We start from the raw sequence: 17901 nt of genomic DNA, 5'->3' as shown, positions 1-17901 counted from the left end.
TTTTTACTTCATTCTGATTACTGTATTTGAAGTTCTTGATATGCTTTTCTGTATTTTTTCCTGTCCTGATTCACCGTATGAGGGATTCTGTGTCCTGTTGATTGTGGAGCTCGGCAGGCCATTGCCCTGTGAGAAGGGTGTGTTCAGACTATTGCCAACATCCTCTTGGCTGATTCCTCATGCTTCATTTACAAATATATACAGCGTACATTCAGGCACCTTTTTTTATTGAGCTTATTTGTGACTTTTTACCCACAGTCAACTGGGGTAGTAGCACCAGTGGGATCATGGGATTCCTACTAGTATAGGTGTCCTAGAAAATTCTCAGTGGCCAAATAAGCTAACCAGTTTTCAGTGTGAACAAGATACAGTGGATGAAATGTAAAGAAAGAAAACTGAGGATACAGTCTTGGGGTCCGTCTGTGTGAGACTGTGTAACTAATTGATATAGAAGGGCATGCGAACATGGGGTGGGTAGGGAGGAGCAGAGTATGATGAATACTGTGTGGAAGTCACAAAAAATACAAAGGTTTTGTATTAAAGAGCAGTTGCTAATGAAATGAACTAATATGAAGGAGAAGCAGCGGAATGTTTGGATTTGAATGAAGATGTGGTGGTAATAATGGAGAGATGAGTAGCAAAGGACAGTGGCAAGATAAGGCACAGGTACGAATGAATACTTTGCCACATGTTAAAATCCGACTATAAAGGAGTGAGTTTACTTTGTCTGACAAAGTAAACTTTATGGAATAAAGGGAATCTTAGAAATCCTGCAGCTTCTCACAAGTGGTGTACTGTCTGCCTCACCTCTGAAGCATTCTCATGGTCAGAAAAAGATGAGAAAAATAATATTCCAGTATATATTTTGAAATCCTGTTGGACTGTTGCACAAGGAAATGACAAAACATTTCAGTATATGAGATATCAATAGAGCACTAGAGTGGATTTTTTTCCCCTGTGATTCACAAAATTGCCTTACTTGTATAGTTAGATTTCTTAACATGTTAGCAGCTGCAACAGCCAAAAGGTGACAGGCCTTGGAAAACTGTTAATGGTGTTTGAAGACCCATAGATACCAAAATACCAAGTCAGTGCTTTTTTCAAGCATTGCGTTTTTAAAGTTGTTTTGACCACAAAGAATTAGTGTGTATAATGAGCTTTAATGAAAGCTGGCAATGGCTCTTTGTTCTTAGTTTTTTCTTTAAAGGTAGTTTCAGTGATGTAGTGTGCCATTGGACTTGCTCGTCTTGTGATGGAATTGAAATGTGTTCCTTTTGTTTGGAGTTTTAGGAGTTAATTGTGTCTCTGTGAGAGTTTTCCCAGAGTTGTAGCCAGCTTCCTGCATTTTCCTAGAGCTGAGTCTGCTCCCTTTCATGATGACATTTCCCTTCAAGGACTGCATCAGTGGTACTGAGTCTGTTGAAAGGGCCTTGGGCTATATACAGAGATAATTTTACCTTACATTTGCTATCTTTTGGCTACTGATGTTCTAAAATAGCAGTTTTGAACTGCTCTTGATTTTCCTCTCTTAAGTAAAATTCTCAAGTGGGTATAGGATCCTTTGTCTTTTTTTTTTAAATTACCCTGCCTATGTCACCACATCTGCAAACTTTGGGTGATGTCTCATTATAGCTACATTTCTATAACTGATGTTTCTGCAAGAATTGAATTCTATTCTGTTTCTTTGAGAAAGGTGGTTTTCTCTCTTCTGCCAGATTAAAAAGAAATTTTTGAAATGTAATTGAATACTTATTGGACTTTATTTATCTTTGCAACACTGGGAATTCAGAGACAATCCACAAATCTGTCTCAAAAAGCAGGAGACAGTAGTATGTACCATTTCACTGTATAGGTTGAGTCCCATAAGAAAACACAATAGTATATAATGTATATTTCCATTTGCATTTATTTTAGACAAAAGGACAAAAGAGTGAGTATCTGAAGAAAATTCCAAGGGAAGTGATATATTAGTATCAACTACCAATAATGAGAAAGTAAATATAATTCAGCAACAGCTTTATTAATATTCTAGAGTAGCTTTTTATAAAGTCTGTTATTGGGTTTTTTATGAGTACCCTTCTAAACAGAAGTAATTTCACTTTAAAACAAAATAATGTTTGCACCTGCTGTAATGACATAAACACTGGGGGAGCTTAGTATTACCATTTTGTGTTTCAACTATTGAAGTTTGTTCTTCTGCTTTGCAAAATATTAGCAAATCCATCAAATGCTCTTTTCTTCTTAACAAAAAACTGTTCCTGTCCTGAATCTGTCTGACTTCTTTGGTTGAGATTTTCACTGGAATTTTGGATGTGTTCTACAGTTGTATCAGAATGGTTCTCCAGTTCTGTCAAAGTAGTATGATCCTTCATCTTGCTGGAATCAGTGCTTTCAGAGATTGTATTTCCTGTAGGCTTTTGTGGGAAGGAACATGAACTGTATGGTGTACTTTCATTGAAGACAGCTTGTGGGATTGTGAACGAATATGTATCCTCATCATCACTCTGATCCAGTTGGAAGTGATCATCTGTTGTGAATTCTGAAGAATTACAAAGATGAAGCAGATCTGCCGTAGGATTACAAGTCTGCATTTCATCAGGCAGACTGCAGCTGCTGGTATCCTGTAATTCTGTGAATCCATCAGAATTTTTCTCATCAGAACCTCCTTGCATTTTATCTGCACAAGCCTGCTTCACCTGTGGTAGCAAGTCATCTTGCTTTGTAACAAACATGAAATGTTTTTCAAATGTGTGTTCAGGTAGCAATTGAAGAGATGATTCTTTGCTGGAATGTAGCGGTGATGGTTCTTTTACAACTTCATTCAAGCCAGTATCAATAGGAGCAAAAATAAAGCCACTGTCCTCAGATGTACTCATGTTTCTTCTTAATGTAATGTCTGCTTCGCCATCATTCTTTTCAGGGGACTTCCTGGCTATGTCCTCATCTGTACTTCCTGCTGGTGCATTGTCTTCTGTACTTCCTGCTGGTGCATTTTCTTTCTGTTCCGTGTGACTGAAGCTGAGGGAATGCTGTGGTTCTCTGGGAAGCAGAGACAGCTGCAGTCCATCCTCTTCAGAAGTTTTCTCTGTGTCATATGTGGGAAAATGTTTTAACTTAAGTACCGTGTTACCAAAATCTGTACTTTGACAGTAGAGAGAATCAGAAATAGAGTTTTGTGCTGTTGACTCTGCATTAGTAAAATAATCAAATGTATCTGGAATTTCTTGACTTGAAGAACTGACTGTATCTGGATCTGACACACTTATGTGACCACTGCCTTTATCAGAATGAGGGGATGCTGTTTCATACATGGTGGTGTCTGATCCATAATTAATAGTGGTTTCAAAATAGGCACTGTTCTCTTCTTGATTTTTCCAAATCTGCTGAAGTTCAGCAGTAATGGTTGGAGACTCTGGCGGTGTTGCGAACTTCTCAGTTCCACTGTCTGTATTCGTTTCATCTAGTGATGACTGATAGACTGGCAGGTTGTCACTAACATCAGGCTGTTCCAGTTCAAAGTCTGCTAAAGAACTACAGTCACTCATTGTGAATGGAATCCCTTCAGCTGAAGAGCTGTCACCAAATACATCAGCTGAAGCATTTTTTTCATCTGAATATATCGTTTTACAGTCATGCTTTGTAAGGGGAGAGTTTTCTATTATTTCATAGATGCTTAAATTCTCAATATCTGCATCTCTTCTGGAGCTACTGGGTGAAATAAAATGTACAATATCACTAGGTATACTTTTGTTGCCATTTAGACCAAGTTGTTCTTCACGGCTTTGCATTCCCTGCCTAAATTTTCTCGTGTGCCTGGGTTCATTATGTGAAACAATACCTTTTCTTTCTGGAGCACTTGGTGTAGCTTTTGTGATCTCAGACTGCAGCAGACCAGAGTTGTTTCTTACTTTCCTGTTTGGTGTTTGTGCATTGCTGTTCCGGTAATCTGTCCTTAAAAAAAATAGTCCAGTATCATAAATATCTGTACTTTCATTACTGTCTATACTAGTTTGGACTTTTGGAAACACTGGTATTTTCTTCATGTTGATCTCAGTATTGCTTGGTTTCTGGTACTCTGCTTTGGGATTTGGTGAATGGACACCATTGCCAGAAAAATTTTGATACACAGTAGAAGTTTCTGTAGGAAAAATCTGTGTGTTTCTTAAAGAACGCTCATCACAAAACAATGTATTATGCTGTGTATTTGTTGGCTTGCTTGCAGAAGGCTCTCTGCTCAAGGTTTCATCTGAAAAAGCCTGATTAGAATATGTCTGTTCTGAACCTGAATTTTTGTTCCTGCGCATGAGTCTCCAAAGTCTTTCCAGGTAGGGTCTAGCAAAAGCACCCAGACAAAAAGCACAAAGAAATGTAATGACCACAGAGAGGGAGACAGCCAGTGCAAAGTTTGGCTGTGTTTCGTTCTGCCTAAAACCAGTGTTAGTGTCCCTGGCTTTTCTAACCAACAATGCTGAAACTTCTTCGTTCACCTCTATACTGTAAATGAGATACTTCTCTTTTCTTGTATTGAAAAGACACAAATATAATCCTTCAGCAGTTTTCTCAGCATTGTGTATCACTAAATTATTCATTTTATCCAGTGTCATATGAGGAAGACTCTGATGTTTTGAAATTCTGCCCTTAGGTGTCCACCAAGAGATTCCATTGCCTGAAATGAAAGAAAATACAAACTCAGTCTTTGTTAAAAGCATAGTGTACTTGGTTTGCAGGGTCCAGTGATGTTTTTAAGAATGTACACTGGACTATCTCTCATAATTTTAACCGTTTATTATAAACCCCATTTTCCTTTTATCCATCCCGAATAATTTGACATGGTACAAAGCCTGTTAAACCATATCGCGGGCCTGTGCCCACTGCCTGCCATCTAAAAACACACTACATACGGGGTCTTAATTGCAGACTTTACAATTTGTATTTTTGGCTTTGTCTTTGGAACAGCTTTTGTTCCCAGCTAAGTTTTGCTGCAGTCCAGTGTGCTGATGTTTATCCAGGTTTTTGTGACTCTTTTTGTAAGCAGACAAAGCAGGTGGCATTTCTGATATTTTCTTTTGGGGATGAAGTATTCCCAGGGGAAAGCCTTACCACCTCCAAGTGCTATTAGCCCTTTAAAGTTAAACCATTTTGCCTTATGGCTCGTGACAAATACACCTTCTGGTCTAAGTTTGGTCTTAGTTTTCAATCTGTGTGGTAAATCTTGGCTCTATAGGTTTTGTTACTTATACCCTCAATGATCTCTATTAATTTTAAATGTAAGCGAAGTGTGTGCTACGGTAGCTGTATGTTTTTAGAAGAAATAGAAATCTTTTTTCTCTGCAAATAAACTTTCATTTTATTTTGCTCTAGCTGAACACTGAAAACTGTTGCATCCTTCTTGGTTTTCTACATGCTTCAGAAGTGCCATCCCATTATTTGGCCCTTTGTTCAGTCCAAAATGAACCAATACGTTTGCAATGCATTACTTACTGAAACTTACTTGTATATTAATTGGCATCACTTCCTCCTTTGATGTAAGGAAGGAGATCAAGAGTCAGTAAACCTAACTTTAAAATATTCTAAGCAGAATACTACTTTCTTATGAAAGATTTTTGCATGTTAAACTGTTACTTAGTAATTTTTAAACAGTGTCTTTAGAAACATACTTTTAAAAACCAGATTTATTTGACTATTCTGCATTCATTTGGATTTTAGCAGCATTTGGATGGAATGCCTGATATACATACCTCTGATGTTGTCCAAGTTACAGGTCAGCACTGATGTCCCTTTTGGGACTGCGGCCCTTTTGACCAAAACTTCGTCCCTGCAGTTTAAATGGAAACTTGAAAGATACAGCAGAGGTTTCTGGGAGTTGTTGGCAGACTTATTGTATGAAAGGCTCCATTTTTTCCTTGTGGAGTCAAAGACAAAATGAAATAAATGTTTAAAAGCATTTAGCCTGCAGTTAAATATCCAGGCATTCTTTGACAAATACACTTCAAGTTGAAAAAAGTTCAAACTGAGTAGTATCTGTGGTAGAGGGATTGTCAGAGCATTTCCACGGAGATCCAAAACCTATTTGGAAATAATTCAGAATTAATTTGATAAGGCTCACAATGGAATCCTTATTCCAACATCTTACAACAGTGTTTTAGTGTACAAGCACTTCTGTAGTTCTATGAACAATACATCTGCTTAGGATTTCAATAATGTTGATCTAAGCTTTTTAATGCAGATGAAAAGTTTAAATTGTGGTGTTTAGAATTCTCCCATTGTAGACTTACCTTTGTGTGAATAGGGAGCTGCAGGGCTCTTGCCATGGAAGGGATGGAGGTAGAAGGGGACATGTATGTGTTTAAGGCAGTTATAGATTGGTTTGTGGCATAGAGAAATTGTGAATTTATGGTTGTATCTTGTACATTTTAGCATGTGTTTTCCTACATGTAAAAAGCAAATATAAAAAAATATTTTCACCATTTGCTCTAGTTTTTTATTTATACACTAGTATTATAATAAGAATCATATAATCATGCTTAATAGTTGGTAAATAATATCTTTAATGATTAAAATAAAATATTCTAACAGTTGCATTGCTTTACAACCTGTAATTTGTTGAGATCTCTGAAGGCATCTGGATGAATTTTAGTTATCTTGTTGTTTCGCAGGTCAATGTCCTTCAGCTGTGAACGGTTTTGAAAATCTTTTGGGTCAATATGTTGTATGGCATTGGATGACATATGGACAGTTTGTAAAGACTGCAGGAGGCCTAGTCCTAGGAAGAAAAAAACCCTATTTTACATTTTATAGTCTTGTTTTCCCAACTGCATCAAGTGTCTTTATAAAATGCTTTGCAACAAAATTCCTTCCATTCCACTATTGCAATGAGTAGCTGCAGCCTTTGTGTTATGCCTTTCCTGATCAGTGGTTGTCCCATTCTAAAAGCTGCATAGAATCAACAGCTAGCACATTAAAATATTCCGTTAATGAATGTCTTAAAAACTGACACTTTCATAAAAGCACTAGCATTTCTTTGTGCTATCAAAATTATTTTGATCTCCGTACTTTGTGCAAGCTTCTCTGGAGAACTAGAGGTAGGAAAGGAATGTGAAAAGGGTAAAATATATTGAGTTGACAAGTTCCTAATATGTTAATTGTAAGTAAAAGATAAAGATGAAAAAGGTGATACAGTATCTCCTATCCATTTGCATGGGTGGTTTCATGGGAGTTTTTCATCTGTGGAATTATTTGAACTATATTCTTAGGATGTAAAAGAAATGAAAACAAAACCATGTTGTTGCTTGTGCCCGTCTGCCTGTGAATTATGAAGCATGGCAGTATAATCTTCAGTGTATCCTAGTTACAATAACATCCATGTTACATCAGAACACTTGATAGCTGGAGACACCTCATTTTTCTGAGGTGCTGTGAAGGCAGCCCTGAAGCTCCAGCCTGCAAGGCCCAAGGGAGAGGCAGACGTTTGAACACTCAGCATTCCCACTGATGATGAGTGTTCAGCACCACAGTGTCACTCTAAAGTGATTTTTGGGCATTGTTGAGAAGCTGCTACTTCTTAACAATTTTGCCCTTGGTGTCACCTTGTTTACCAGAACTAGCTTTTCTCAGCCAGCAGCTCTGTTTGCAGAGTAATTGATCTTCGGGTTTATTGTGAAAAGCAGAGGGAATGATTCATTCCTGGTATAAAACTAGAGGTGGGTGATAGGAAAGGCATACAGAAGTTCTGTAAGTTCATAAATTCATCACTGCACCTGTGTGAGGAATTGTACTGTGGCTACTTCCCTGAATTTAAGCTTGTGCCAAAAATATACACTGGTATGGCAGCAGCCTCACTCCTGGGGAGCTGGGAGAAGGGTTTCTCTGTGGGAAACCTCTGCTGTAGAACTGCTGTTTGTGTTTTCTTTCCAGAGCTTAAACCTCAGAATTTTAGTGAAGTATTCTGGACAAGAAGAATGTTTTGAACATGTATTTAAATGAATATAGGATTAAAGTATAACTTAAAGTATGGTGGTACCATGCACAGCAATTTGAACTTAAAAAATTTGAGTCTCTTATAGAAGAGGATTCATCTGACTGACCTTCTAAGGCATCTTTTAATGGGCAGTCATATTTATCTATAAAACCAAATCAAATCTTCATCAATGTATTTTATAATGTAAGGTTTTTATACTGTCTATATAGATACCTTGTCTGTACAAACACTACAAAATCATTAAGTGATATGGGTTTTCTTTGTGCCAGAGAATTATTTAACAGCATAAAAGGAGAACAGAACTTTTATGACCCTGTGTAGGGGAAAATATATTATCATCTTTGCGTGACTTTGTGGGGTAAGTGGTATTTTTGTCATCACTTGTCCTGTATTTTCAAACTCTAATGAATCTGATGGTGTTATCAGACATCAATAAATTCAACATATTGTATAGGACAGCATTGTTCATCTGGTAGCTTCTGCTTCATTTAAATAATTTGGCCACTATGAATCATCCCTGCATAAAGGTTAAGCTCCCAGCATAGTTCAGTGACCAGCAAAGCCTTTCTCAAAATCTCTTGAAACCTTACAGCCCTCTCCTGTTACACCAAGGTGTCACTGTGATTGAGTATTAAAGGTACTGAGCAAAATTGTTTGGAATGAACAAAATATATTTTCCTGTCTCTGAAATACTGAAACTGCAGGAAGTTTTATTTAATAGTGTTGATTTCCTTCTGAAGGGTAGTATGAAATTCATAGTCTGTAATTTTTTTGACCTTTAAGGTTCACAACTGGAATGTGGAGGCTGATGTTTTTCCAAAGATCCTTATTCTCCTTTCTATACAACAAGCAAGAATACTGCTCCAGTTATATTTGACTACTATTAACACAGTACAGTTGCTAAGACTATTAAAAAACCTAATAAAGTAAACAAACAACTGATTTACTTCTACCTCTATATTTGCCAGTGAAATTTTCCCTCACCTTAAGCATAATAAATTGGGAAAGTCACACTCTAGATTCAGTAAGGTATAGAAATTATATCCAAAACCAACCTACCCCTTGGGAGTCAAGTCCTTAAAGATTTTTGAAATGCTTACCTCTTGGAACTGTATTAAGATTATTTCTTTCAACTGACAGTACTTTCAAAGCAGGCAGGAGACGATCAACAATGCTGTACTTTTTAGACCCGTGTGCAGGTGTAGGCATATCCAGTGTGAGGGTGTGGATGGCATTACCATTGAGGTTTAGAGTTTCTAAAATGGGTAAATTTGTACAAGTAGTTAAAGTGAGTTCGGAAAGCAGGTTGTTACTGAGGTTCAGGTGTTTTAGCATCCACTCTTCATTTCTTCCATCAGAGCACACAAAAGTTCTAATATTACTGTAACTCAAATCAGCTGTTACTGCTGTTTTTGATATATCTTCTGGAATAGTAGATATTCTGGTAAAAGAGCAATTCAGTAAGAACTGCCCATCCCAGTGGCACTCTGAACGGTGATGTGTAGCAGGAAGAATACGCTGTGACTTGGTTCCCACTGATCCAGGAAGATTAAAGTAAAGGACCACAGCTATGACATGCAAGTGAAGGTTATCCATAATATCTAAATCTAAAATGTAGAATTATGGTTAAATTCAGCACAACAAGAACAGAAAGTAAATGTAGTTTGACATTTAAAAAAACATTTTAAAAAATCAACACCAAATAACCACAGCATTACCAACATTCTGCATTAAATAGAATGGAGTCTTATTTTCAAAAAGTACATTAATAAACTGGTAACCTCCCCCTCCCTCCATCTATCCCAAAAAACAATTAGAACCTTTTTTTTCTTTTCCAGCCTTTTGTCGAGAAACACAGCTTCTTGGGAGCTTGAGATCTAACAACAGTGGAGACTTTTGAACTCTGCTTCAGGTACTGCACACAATTACACTAAGCAAAGTCCACCACATACAATCTATGACAAAGGGGTGTGGAACAATTTTTATACTTCCAGTTTCTTACACATTCTTCATATTCTTAAAATAAACACTTCTGAACAGCAGCTGCATTGTAAAATTTATTGTATTATTTCAAAACAAACATTTGAAATTCTACAGCCTTTCACCCATTGGAACAACCACCACACTTAGAGATGGTGAGAACTCTTCACATGCAAGTTGTTTCAGCGTACCCAGTATAGCATTTTACACAGGCATGTAGAATGCACTTTATACACAAAAAATCTTAAGTGCATCTGTGGGACTGAAATAAACAGTGTTCTACTCTATGCTTTTAATACATACAGAAAAATGTACCTTAGGCAGTTAGAAGATAAATAAATGCTCAACAGAAGGCATGTGTGGTGCCAACGTTTATCAAACTGCGTAATATAAATGTAAAATATATTAACAATACATAGTGGCTAGCAAATTTGATAATTTATTTCATTTGGTATTTTTATGACTGGTTTTGCTACATTTTGACAAAAAAAAATCCACACTTGAAAAAAAATTCTGCAGATCATGATTTAAGAGTACCTTTGTGACAAAATCTTTCAGCTGTACATTGCACACAGTATTTTAAAAAGAACTCTTGATAATTATGGGAATCCAATACTAGCATATAGACATGTCAGTATTAATCAGAGAAGAGCTTTAATACGTGTGTAATCTAGTTGACCAAGGCATTTTCAAGATGTATGTCAGCTTTGAGGATACTGCTCTTTATATTTTGTGTTTCCATTTGTATACAGAAAGTGACAAGCTGCCATTAGCATGAGTGACAATTTGAAAAATGTTAGTTTATTTCCTCCTTTTAACTGTAACAGAAATTGAGTTACCGCTTAGCAGCAAAGATGGGTGTAAAGCAGCAAAATGTGTGTTAAAGTGTTTAGTAACTATTATCTCTGATAAAAGTCTGAGGTCCATAAAGACAGTATGCAAAATGTTAGTACTTCCCCGTAATCTTTAGTGTGAGAACTCAGTGGTTTTTGCTACATTATATTCTGCTTATTCTGATTTTGTCAGAACGGCTCCACTGCTGACCAGCCCCAAACCCCCAACAACTACTGAGCATCAAAATCTGCCTTTGAGCAGTGAGAGAAATACAACTCCTCTGACCTCCCCCATGTGCTGTAATGCCTGACTTATGAATATCCCTCCAGCAACCACTTCCACCCATACACGTTCTGCATGAGCGTTTACTGCCTTCCATGAAGTTCAGAAATTGGGGCCTTAGAGTTGAATTTCTTGTTACAGCAGGAGCTGATTTGTATTTTATGGAATCCTACGTACTTTAAGCACTGTAAAACAAGGGTAGATGGTTTACCTTCATGTAACAAATAATCAGTTCTGAAGTTAATGTGCAAAACTCATGCAACTTGAAGGTAATGAAGGGTGTGCTTATCAAAAATCTTGTCAAAAAGCTGTTACAAACAGTTTTTTGAGACCTCCAATATTAAGATTACTTGACGCTACTGCTAAACCAAGCTATTTTAAACTGAAGAAATACATGGGGTGGGGAAAGAAAGAATCTTATAAATAGCTGGTTTATTTTTAGCTCAAAACACATCACTGCTGCAAATGCCACTGGAAGGCTGCAGCAGGCCCCAGTTCACCATACAGTTCACCATAGTTTCACCGTTGACAAATTCTGATACACATAGTCTGATGTCCTCCCACCACGTTTAGAATTACAAAACTGCAGTTTAACTTCAGAATTTAATTCCGATGTTTCAGTAATGCATCAGTACTGAAAATTATGGGGAAGGAGAGAACTGACCTCAGACACTGCTGCAACAGTTAAGCTTAGATTATTACCTATCGAGTAATGGACTCAGACACTGTTCACATTAGAGCACCTCGGAAAACACTATTTTTGGGTAGTAAGCAAGTTGTAAGTACATCTTTAAAAACGTACTTCTAATATAAACACATTTTGTAAGTATTTCACATAAATTAAACAACTGCAGAATGCATTAACTGCACAGACAGAATGGAAGTTCAAGCAACACTTCAATAACTGCAAGACTACTTCAAAATTCAAGTTACATTTCCATACTCAGTATTACTTTGCAAATATTATTTATGATAGCACAGTTTTTTTAATAACATGAGAATACATGGCAGAAATCATGTGATATTTTTAAGTGAATCTGGCATTACCCCTCAGTACACATCTGGTAAACCACCTAAGTTTGGGGTAAATCAATGTATCAACAAGAAAGCAGAGAAAAGTCTGCCACTTCAGCCATCCTAGGAGAATCTATTTTCAACAAAAAGTTGACATTCGTGTTGAAGTACTTCAGACTGTGGTTATATTCTCAGCAGTCTTCAAGGTCTTGAGACAGGACAAAAACCTCCTCAAGAGACTACTGTAGGCAGTAGAGGTGTTGCCAAGATCATGTTCTTTTACATATATTCTACTGATCCCAATTCGAGAAGGTACTTCAGTATGCACGTACACTGAAAGCTTATAGATTCAGTGCCAGTACTGCAGCTAACAGGATGATGACCTAATACTGCTGACTGTAACAGCCTTTCCTTAAAAATACAGTGTAAGAAATGTTAGCATAAACTGCTGCAAAAGAAGAAACCCTTGAAGGCATGCAATTACTTCATACAAATATGTGTAAACACGGAGGAGACCTGTCCCTGCAGCAGTTTCTTTCAGTGCGTGGCTCCACAGGGGTTGACAGAGGTCTGGCAGCCCATGTTGTGCCCTGTCACCTGAACCTTGAACAGCGTCCCGTCCGCACACATGCACAGCTTGAAGCGCAGCCAGTTGCCGTTATTGAACTGTTCCCCGTGAGAAGAACTTGGCAGTCGTGACGGGCTGACCATCACAGTTCCGTTCAGGATGATGCTGTTTTCCTAGTAAGGAGACAGGAAAAAAAAAAAAGAAGTTGTAGAATTACAACTTCTAATGTAAATAAGGCATATTGTTTTTGAGAAGGACAAGCTGGTTTAATGGATAAATAACACGTCTAGGATGGCTGTAGAATCAACAGTAAAAAAAAGGTATGTATGCAAATGTTTAATTTTTTAATAACAATTACAGCAATGCCTGTGGATTTCTTGACTATATACAGCAATGTACTTTGCTATTTCAGTGGTGTATTGATATTGAGAAAGACAGCAGTAGGGTGACTTTCCACTTTACATTCTTATTAGCAAATGCAGTAAATATAAAATATGGACATGAAACAGGAAAGAGTGTTTGAATTCATGCATGAAATTCATTCACATTTGAAAGTGCATATACCTTTATTTTTATCCTTTTTTTCCATCGTTCTATATATACTACCATCTTAATCTCCAAAAATCTTAAAGAAATGCCAGTGAATCTTAGAGCAGCAGCACAGAATGCTCCAAACTATATGCTCTGCTCTTCTGGCATACATTGCCATCCCTGGTTAAGCTTTCAGAGGAGATTAACTTCCTTTGGTATTCATGCCAGTACAGAGGCCAATATATTAGCTTTAACTGCATTGTAGGTTTTTGGTGTCTTAATAGTGGTAAATCAATATTACCTGGAACTATTCAACCACTACTTAACTGCAAAGTAATAAACCATCTATTTAAATCCAAATGACTTCTGTGCATGAGTAATTTTATAAAATTTGAAATGACATAAAGCTACATCAGTTTACTATCAGCCTAGATTTGAAACTAAGCTGTTAGAAGAATTGCTTTAATTTGAAATACTTACTGCTTTAAGTTCCATGTTTCCACCCATTCGAAACTCAATTGTCTTGCCTGTGATGAAAACACCTTCATTTCCCCGGACAATGGCACGACCATCAACCTTTATGTTTAGATCGCTGGTTGCATTGCTGGTAATCTAAGAACATAACCAAAAAAGCTGTATTACACCTTAATGAAAATGTGCTACTTGCATTTGTCTGAGTAACTTTAATTACCTTAAGAGTAGTGCTGTGCAATGTAATAAAAACCTTGAATGTACTTTTTGCCCTTCTGCCATTAGCTTCTGCATATTTGTTATTTCCCACGTTCAGTTTCAAAACAAGATCAGTGAATTTTGGAAGGTATGTGAAATTAATTTTTCTTGTATAAAAAAAAACAAATTTATATGACAATTTTATGAGATACACAGCTAACACTTGTACCAAATACAGGCTTCCTGTTAAGACAGATGATGTAAATTTACCCCTCATTTTCACTTAACCTGTTCCTCCTATGTATTCATAGTTGTGAGTGGTTTTTCTGCAACACGATTGCTCAGTGTTTCCAAAGGCACACTCAGCCCTCTATAAAACCACTAACCCAACTCTGCTTTTACACAAACAAACAATGGGCTGTATTCTTATTACTTACAAAAGATAAGAGACATACCCTCTCTGTAGAGGCCTTTTGTACATTCAATATTTTAACTCCATTTGGCAGATGAAATTCATGGGTTTCATAGTCGGTGCTGAACAAAGTATTTTGTGTTCGTGGGTCAACAAATTCCATGCCAATATCGCTGGTAATAGAAGTTTTGTCTTTTTCCACGCTAAGCTTGGTTGTTCCTTGCTGAAATACAATCTTCAGAAACAAAGTCATGAACTTAATGATGTTTCAAATTAGCAATGTGAGTGTAATTCTCTAGTGTTGCTCACAAACTTTCAATTCATGTTATAACTTACAGGCTGATTATTCCCAGTGATCACCAAGTCTTCATTCCGTCTCCCTCCTACAGTGCTTTTATATAAGGGATGTATAACACCCATGTCAGACACTTGCTTAAACCGCAGTAAGCCACTCTCATGGAATTCCATACTGTCACAACCATTGGGACCAATTCTTACCACTGCCCAGATAACCAGGGTAATCTGAAAGAGAAACACATTTTCAATCATCATGTTGATTGTTCGGATCTTCCTACCACAATTATTGTATTAATTAGATGTTTTATTTGAACAATTATTAATGTCAATGTTTAAGTGAGGTTTAAGTATGAGTTTACTGTAGTCTGTTCCTATTGAAAACATCATAACACATTTAATTATGAAAAGCATTTAAAATTATTTTTAGACTTATTAGAAACAGTAGCTAAAATTATTTCTATATATATAAAATGTTAAATTGCATCCACAGTTACATCTTTCTTTTGTTTAAGGGTAACCACTGACTAAACAGATTTCCTGAACAGTTCAGCTTGGTATATACTTAACGTTGAACTGCAAGAATGCATCCTCAGAGATGGATGTGCAATTACAAAAAATAATTTATTATTTCTCATTGACCAAGCAATAAAAATGTGGTTATTAGAACAATGAAGTTTTAAAGTGCAGTACCTAGTTAATTCTAAATGTTCACATACAGCTCTGTAATGTAAAATATAACCATATTTTATATGCCATATATCCTGAATTCATATGTACTAGTAACACTTCTCATGGGGTGACCATGATAACCGAAATAACCGTGCCTGAATTGACACCATTCTTGCATCTAATCTTGCTCAGACTACAAAAGAACTAAAAAGAAAGGAGAAAAGTGGGAATCTCCTTCAGTACATTATAAGTCCTTGGCCATCCTGGAAGTTTTATTTTTTTAGTGAACTGTCAGAATGAAACACGACCTAATGTTACTTACGCTATAGCTATTATACTCACAATCAGATTGATGACGGCCAAAATAAAAAGAACAACAATCACACATATGGCCAAGTTGCCTTTCCTGCCACGTAACCCTGTCTTATGGAGACGGTCTTCATCAATTGGAATGTATCCTGCTTTGAAGTTGCTGTTGTGCTCCTTATTAACGTTCCTGCGTTCCACAGCCTTCTCTCGCATAGACTTCTTCACCGGGCCGTTAGAGCTTTGCTGTAACACAGGGCATGGGTTAGCTTCAAAAGGCACGTAAATTAGCTACAATGACACACACATATGTATGCAAACAATGTAAACTGACTGGTGGAATATACTGGATATTATGTTGAGAATAATTTTTCCGTCTGCCACCCTGCTGTCAGAATACACACTTAGAACCACAGCAACCTCTGCTAACATAATGACTAAATTTAAAATCCAGATACTTTCAGACAATATATGACTTTAATATTTATCATGGCAGATGGGAATTATTAATTATATTGTTACAGTTAAAAACCTAAAACCAGCTACCAAGAAATTCATCAAGTTTTTACCTCTCAGAGATGATACAGGACATAATCCTGCACGTCATCTGCCAGTACACAGGATTTTAGTTCCCTCCGTGCTCATATGTGATAGACTCTCAGTGACTATTCAAGAAGAGCATGGTGGATACAGTTTTTAAATTAGTTTGACAGTACAGGGTTTGCATTCAACTCCTGTTGCTTGCATGCAGCATCGAGAAAGATACTGTGAGGCTTCACACCTGGCATGGGGAACTTGGCCGGAGTGGCTTTCGTGTAATAATCTGAAGTTATGACATTGTAAGGGATTTCCTCTCAATGTAACAAATTAATAGAGGAAACTCTTGTACATATTCGTAGTGAAAATAAATCTTTAATGTATTTTTGTAGCTGTCCAAAACGGAACGGTTTGTTATTTAGGGATTCACATGTTCAAAGAAGAAGCTTGATCTTTTGGACGGAATTAAGTTTGTTCACTTGAATCCTAAAGCTACACTTAAGTGACTGCACTTGCACGTCTACGCTGAAGTAGCAACACCGTGTTTTCTTCTGCTGCTGAAGAGCTAAGAGATAGTACTGAGAAAGGTGCTTGACCTGACAAGTTTATGGAGATGTTCGGGCCCCATGTGGCCCTGCAGAGCACACACGACCTGCGGGCCCCGGGGCACCCGCCGCCTCCCACCCCGGCCAGAACCCTGCGCCTCAGTGCAGTGCCGGGCACGCACCATTGCCGTCTGTGGCACACCCACGCCTCGGGCAGCACGGCGCCGCTGCGGGCCGCCCCGCCCCGCCCGGACAGCAGCCTCGGGCCGCCTCTCCCCTCCCCGGCCGAGCGGGTCCCGCCCGCTCACCGCGGGCCCGGTCCCCCCTGACCCCGGCGGGGACGGCGCCGCCGCCCTCCCGTGCCCGTGTCCCGCCGCGTACGGACCTGCTCGGGGCCGGCCGCCGCCATCTTGCCCCGCCGCGCGGGGCCCGCGGGCGCCCCCTGGTGCCGCTCCGCGTGGCGGGTCCCCACGCCCGCTGCCGTTACCCGGCAGCGTCACCTGGCGGCCGCGGGCCGTACCCGCTCCTCGCTGCCCCTCTCCGTTACCGTGGCACCGCCGCCGCCACCGGCCGTACATCACCATCGCGGCCGTACGGGCCCGGGGCAGGGGCACCGGGCCGGCTGTACCATCGCTGGTAGACCCGCGCTGCCCGAGGAGCGCTCCCGGAGCGACATCGAGTCAACGCAACACCCCCAAGAGTGAGCTAACATCCTGCCATGGCCAGAGACTTAAAGAGTTTGGTGGACGCGGGGGGTGCCCGGGAGCTGCAGGAGAAGCTGGAGAACTGGCATCAGGAGTACGAGGTGGGTGCTGGTGCTCCCGGGCCGGGGCGGCCGCCGCCGGGCGTTGCAGCGGCCGGTTTGGGCCCCGTCCCGCGCCCCTGCGGTTGGCGCCCCTCACACACCTCTGAGTGCCAGCCCCGGCTTTTTGCCTCTTTGCCCATGGCGAGGCTCCCTGAAAACAAGGGCCGGAGGTTGAAAGTGAGGTTTGAGGCACACTGGCTCTAAACAGGAGAGAGCGTTGGAGTAAAAAAGCGGCAGGTGAAAAGGACCCGGGGCGGGCTTGTGCTCAGGAGAAACCGGCCGTGGGCCAGAAACGGGCAGGAGAACGGGGGGGAAAGAGGTGCTGAGGCGGAGAACGGGCTATCCAGCACCCCAGCCCTTCTGGGAGGGGAAAGAGGCTGCTGCAAGGCCACACGGCCCCGAGGGGTCAGAACGGGACTGAGGGAAGAGTTTCGGCTGCAGAGGGAATGTAGTGGAATCCAGGGAGTGACAGGA

The 17901-nt window shown here is 39.3% G+C and overlaps 2 protein-coding genes across 2 annotated transcripts; both read right to left on the bottom strand.

The window, feature by feature from the left end:
- Positions 1-2158: 2158 nt before the first annotated feature.
- LOC310923355 (uncharacterized protein) lies at positions 2159-9574 on the bottom strand (the record flags this gene model as incomplete). Its single annotated transcript, XM_083885395.1, has 4 exons — positions 2159-4666; positions 5739-6066; positions 6594-6763; positions 9079-9574. The coding sequence occupies 4 exons, from the start codon at positions 9572-9574 to the stop codon at positions 2175-2177; spliced, it is 3486 nt and encodes a 1161-aa protein (XP_083741521.1). The 3' UTR covers positions 2159-2174.
- Positions 9575-11639: 2065 nt separating this feature from the next.
- LOC310923364 (beta-sarcoglycan-like) lies at positions 11640-17037 on the bottom strand. The gene is made up of 6 exons (XM_083885404.1): positions 17008-17037; positions 15577-15786; positions 14605-14790; positions 14312-14503; positions 13668-13799; positions 11640-12829 (listed from the first exon to the last, which is right to left on the bottom strand). Exons 1-6 carry the CDS (start codon positions 17029-17031, stop codon positions 12626-12628), a joined length of 948 nt encoding a protein of 315 aa, XP_083741530.1. The 5' UTR covers positions 17032-17037; the 3' UTR covers positions 11640-12625.
- Positions 17038-17901: the final 864 nt, after the last annotated feature.

Source organism: Zosterops lateralis (assembly GCF_965231275.1).
Source record: "Zosterops lateralis genome assembly, contig: HAP1_HAP1_SCAFFOLD_49, whole genome shotgun sequence".
NCBI lineage: Eukaryota > Metazoa > Chordata > Aves > Passeriformes > Zosteropidae > Zosterops > Zosterops lateralis.
This window is presented reverse-complemented; position numbering and strand designations above follow the sequence as displayed.

What these genes read in the sequence shown, in the direction of transcription:
- LOC310923364 (XM_083885404.1), bottom strand. Translation starts at nt 17,031, where the DNA reads ATGGCGGCGGCCGGCCCCGAGCAG. An exon ending in CGGCGGCCGGCCCCGAGCAG is followed by an intron (nt 15,787 to 17,007) that starts GTCCGTACGCGG and finishes CCTGTGTTACAG; the next exon opens with CAAAGCTCTAACGGCCCGGT. An exon ending in TGGCCGTCATCAATCTGATT is followed by an intron (nt 14,791 to 15,576) that starts GTGAGTATAATA and finishes TTTCTCTTTCAG; the next exon opens with ATTACCCTGGTTATCTGGGC.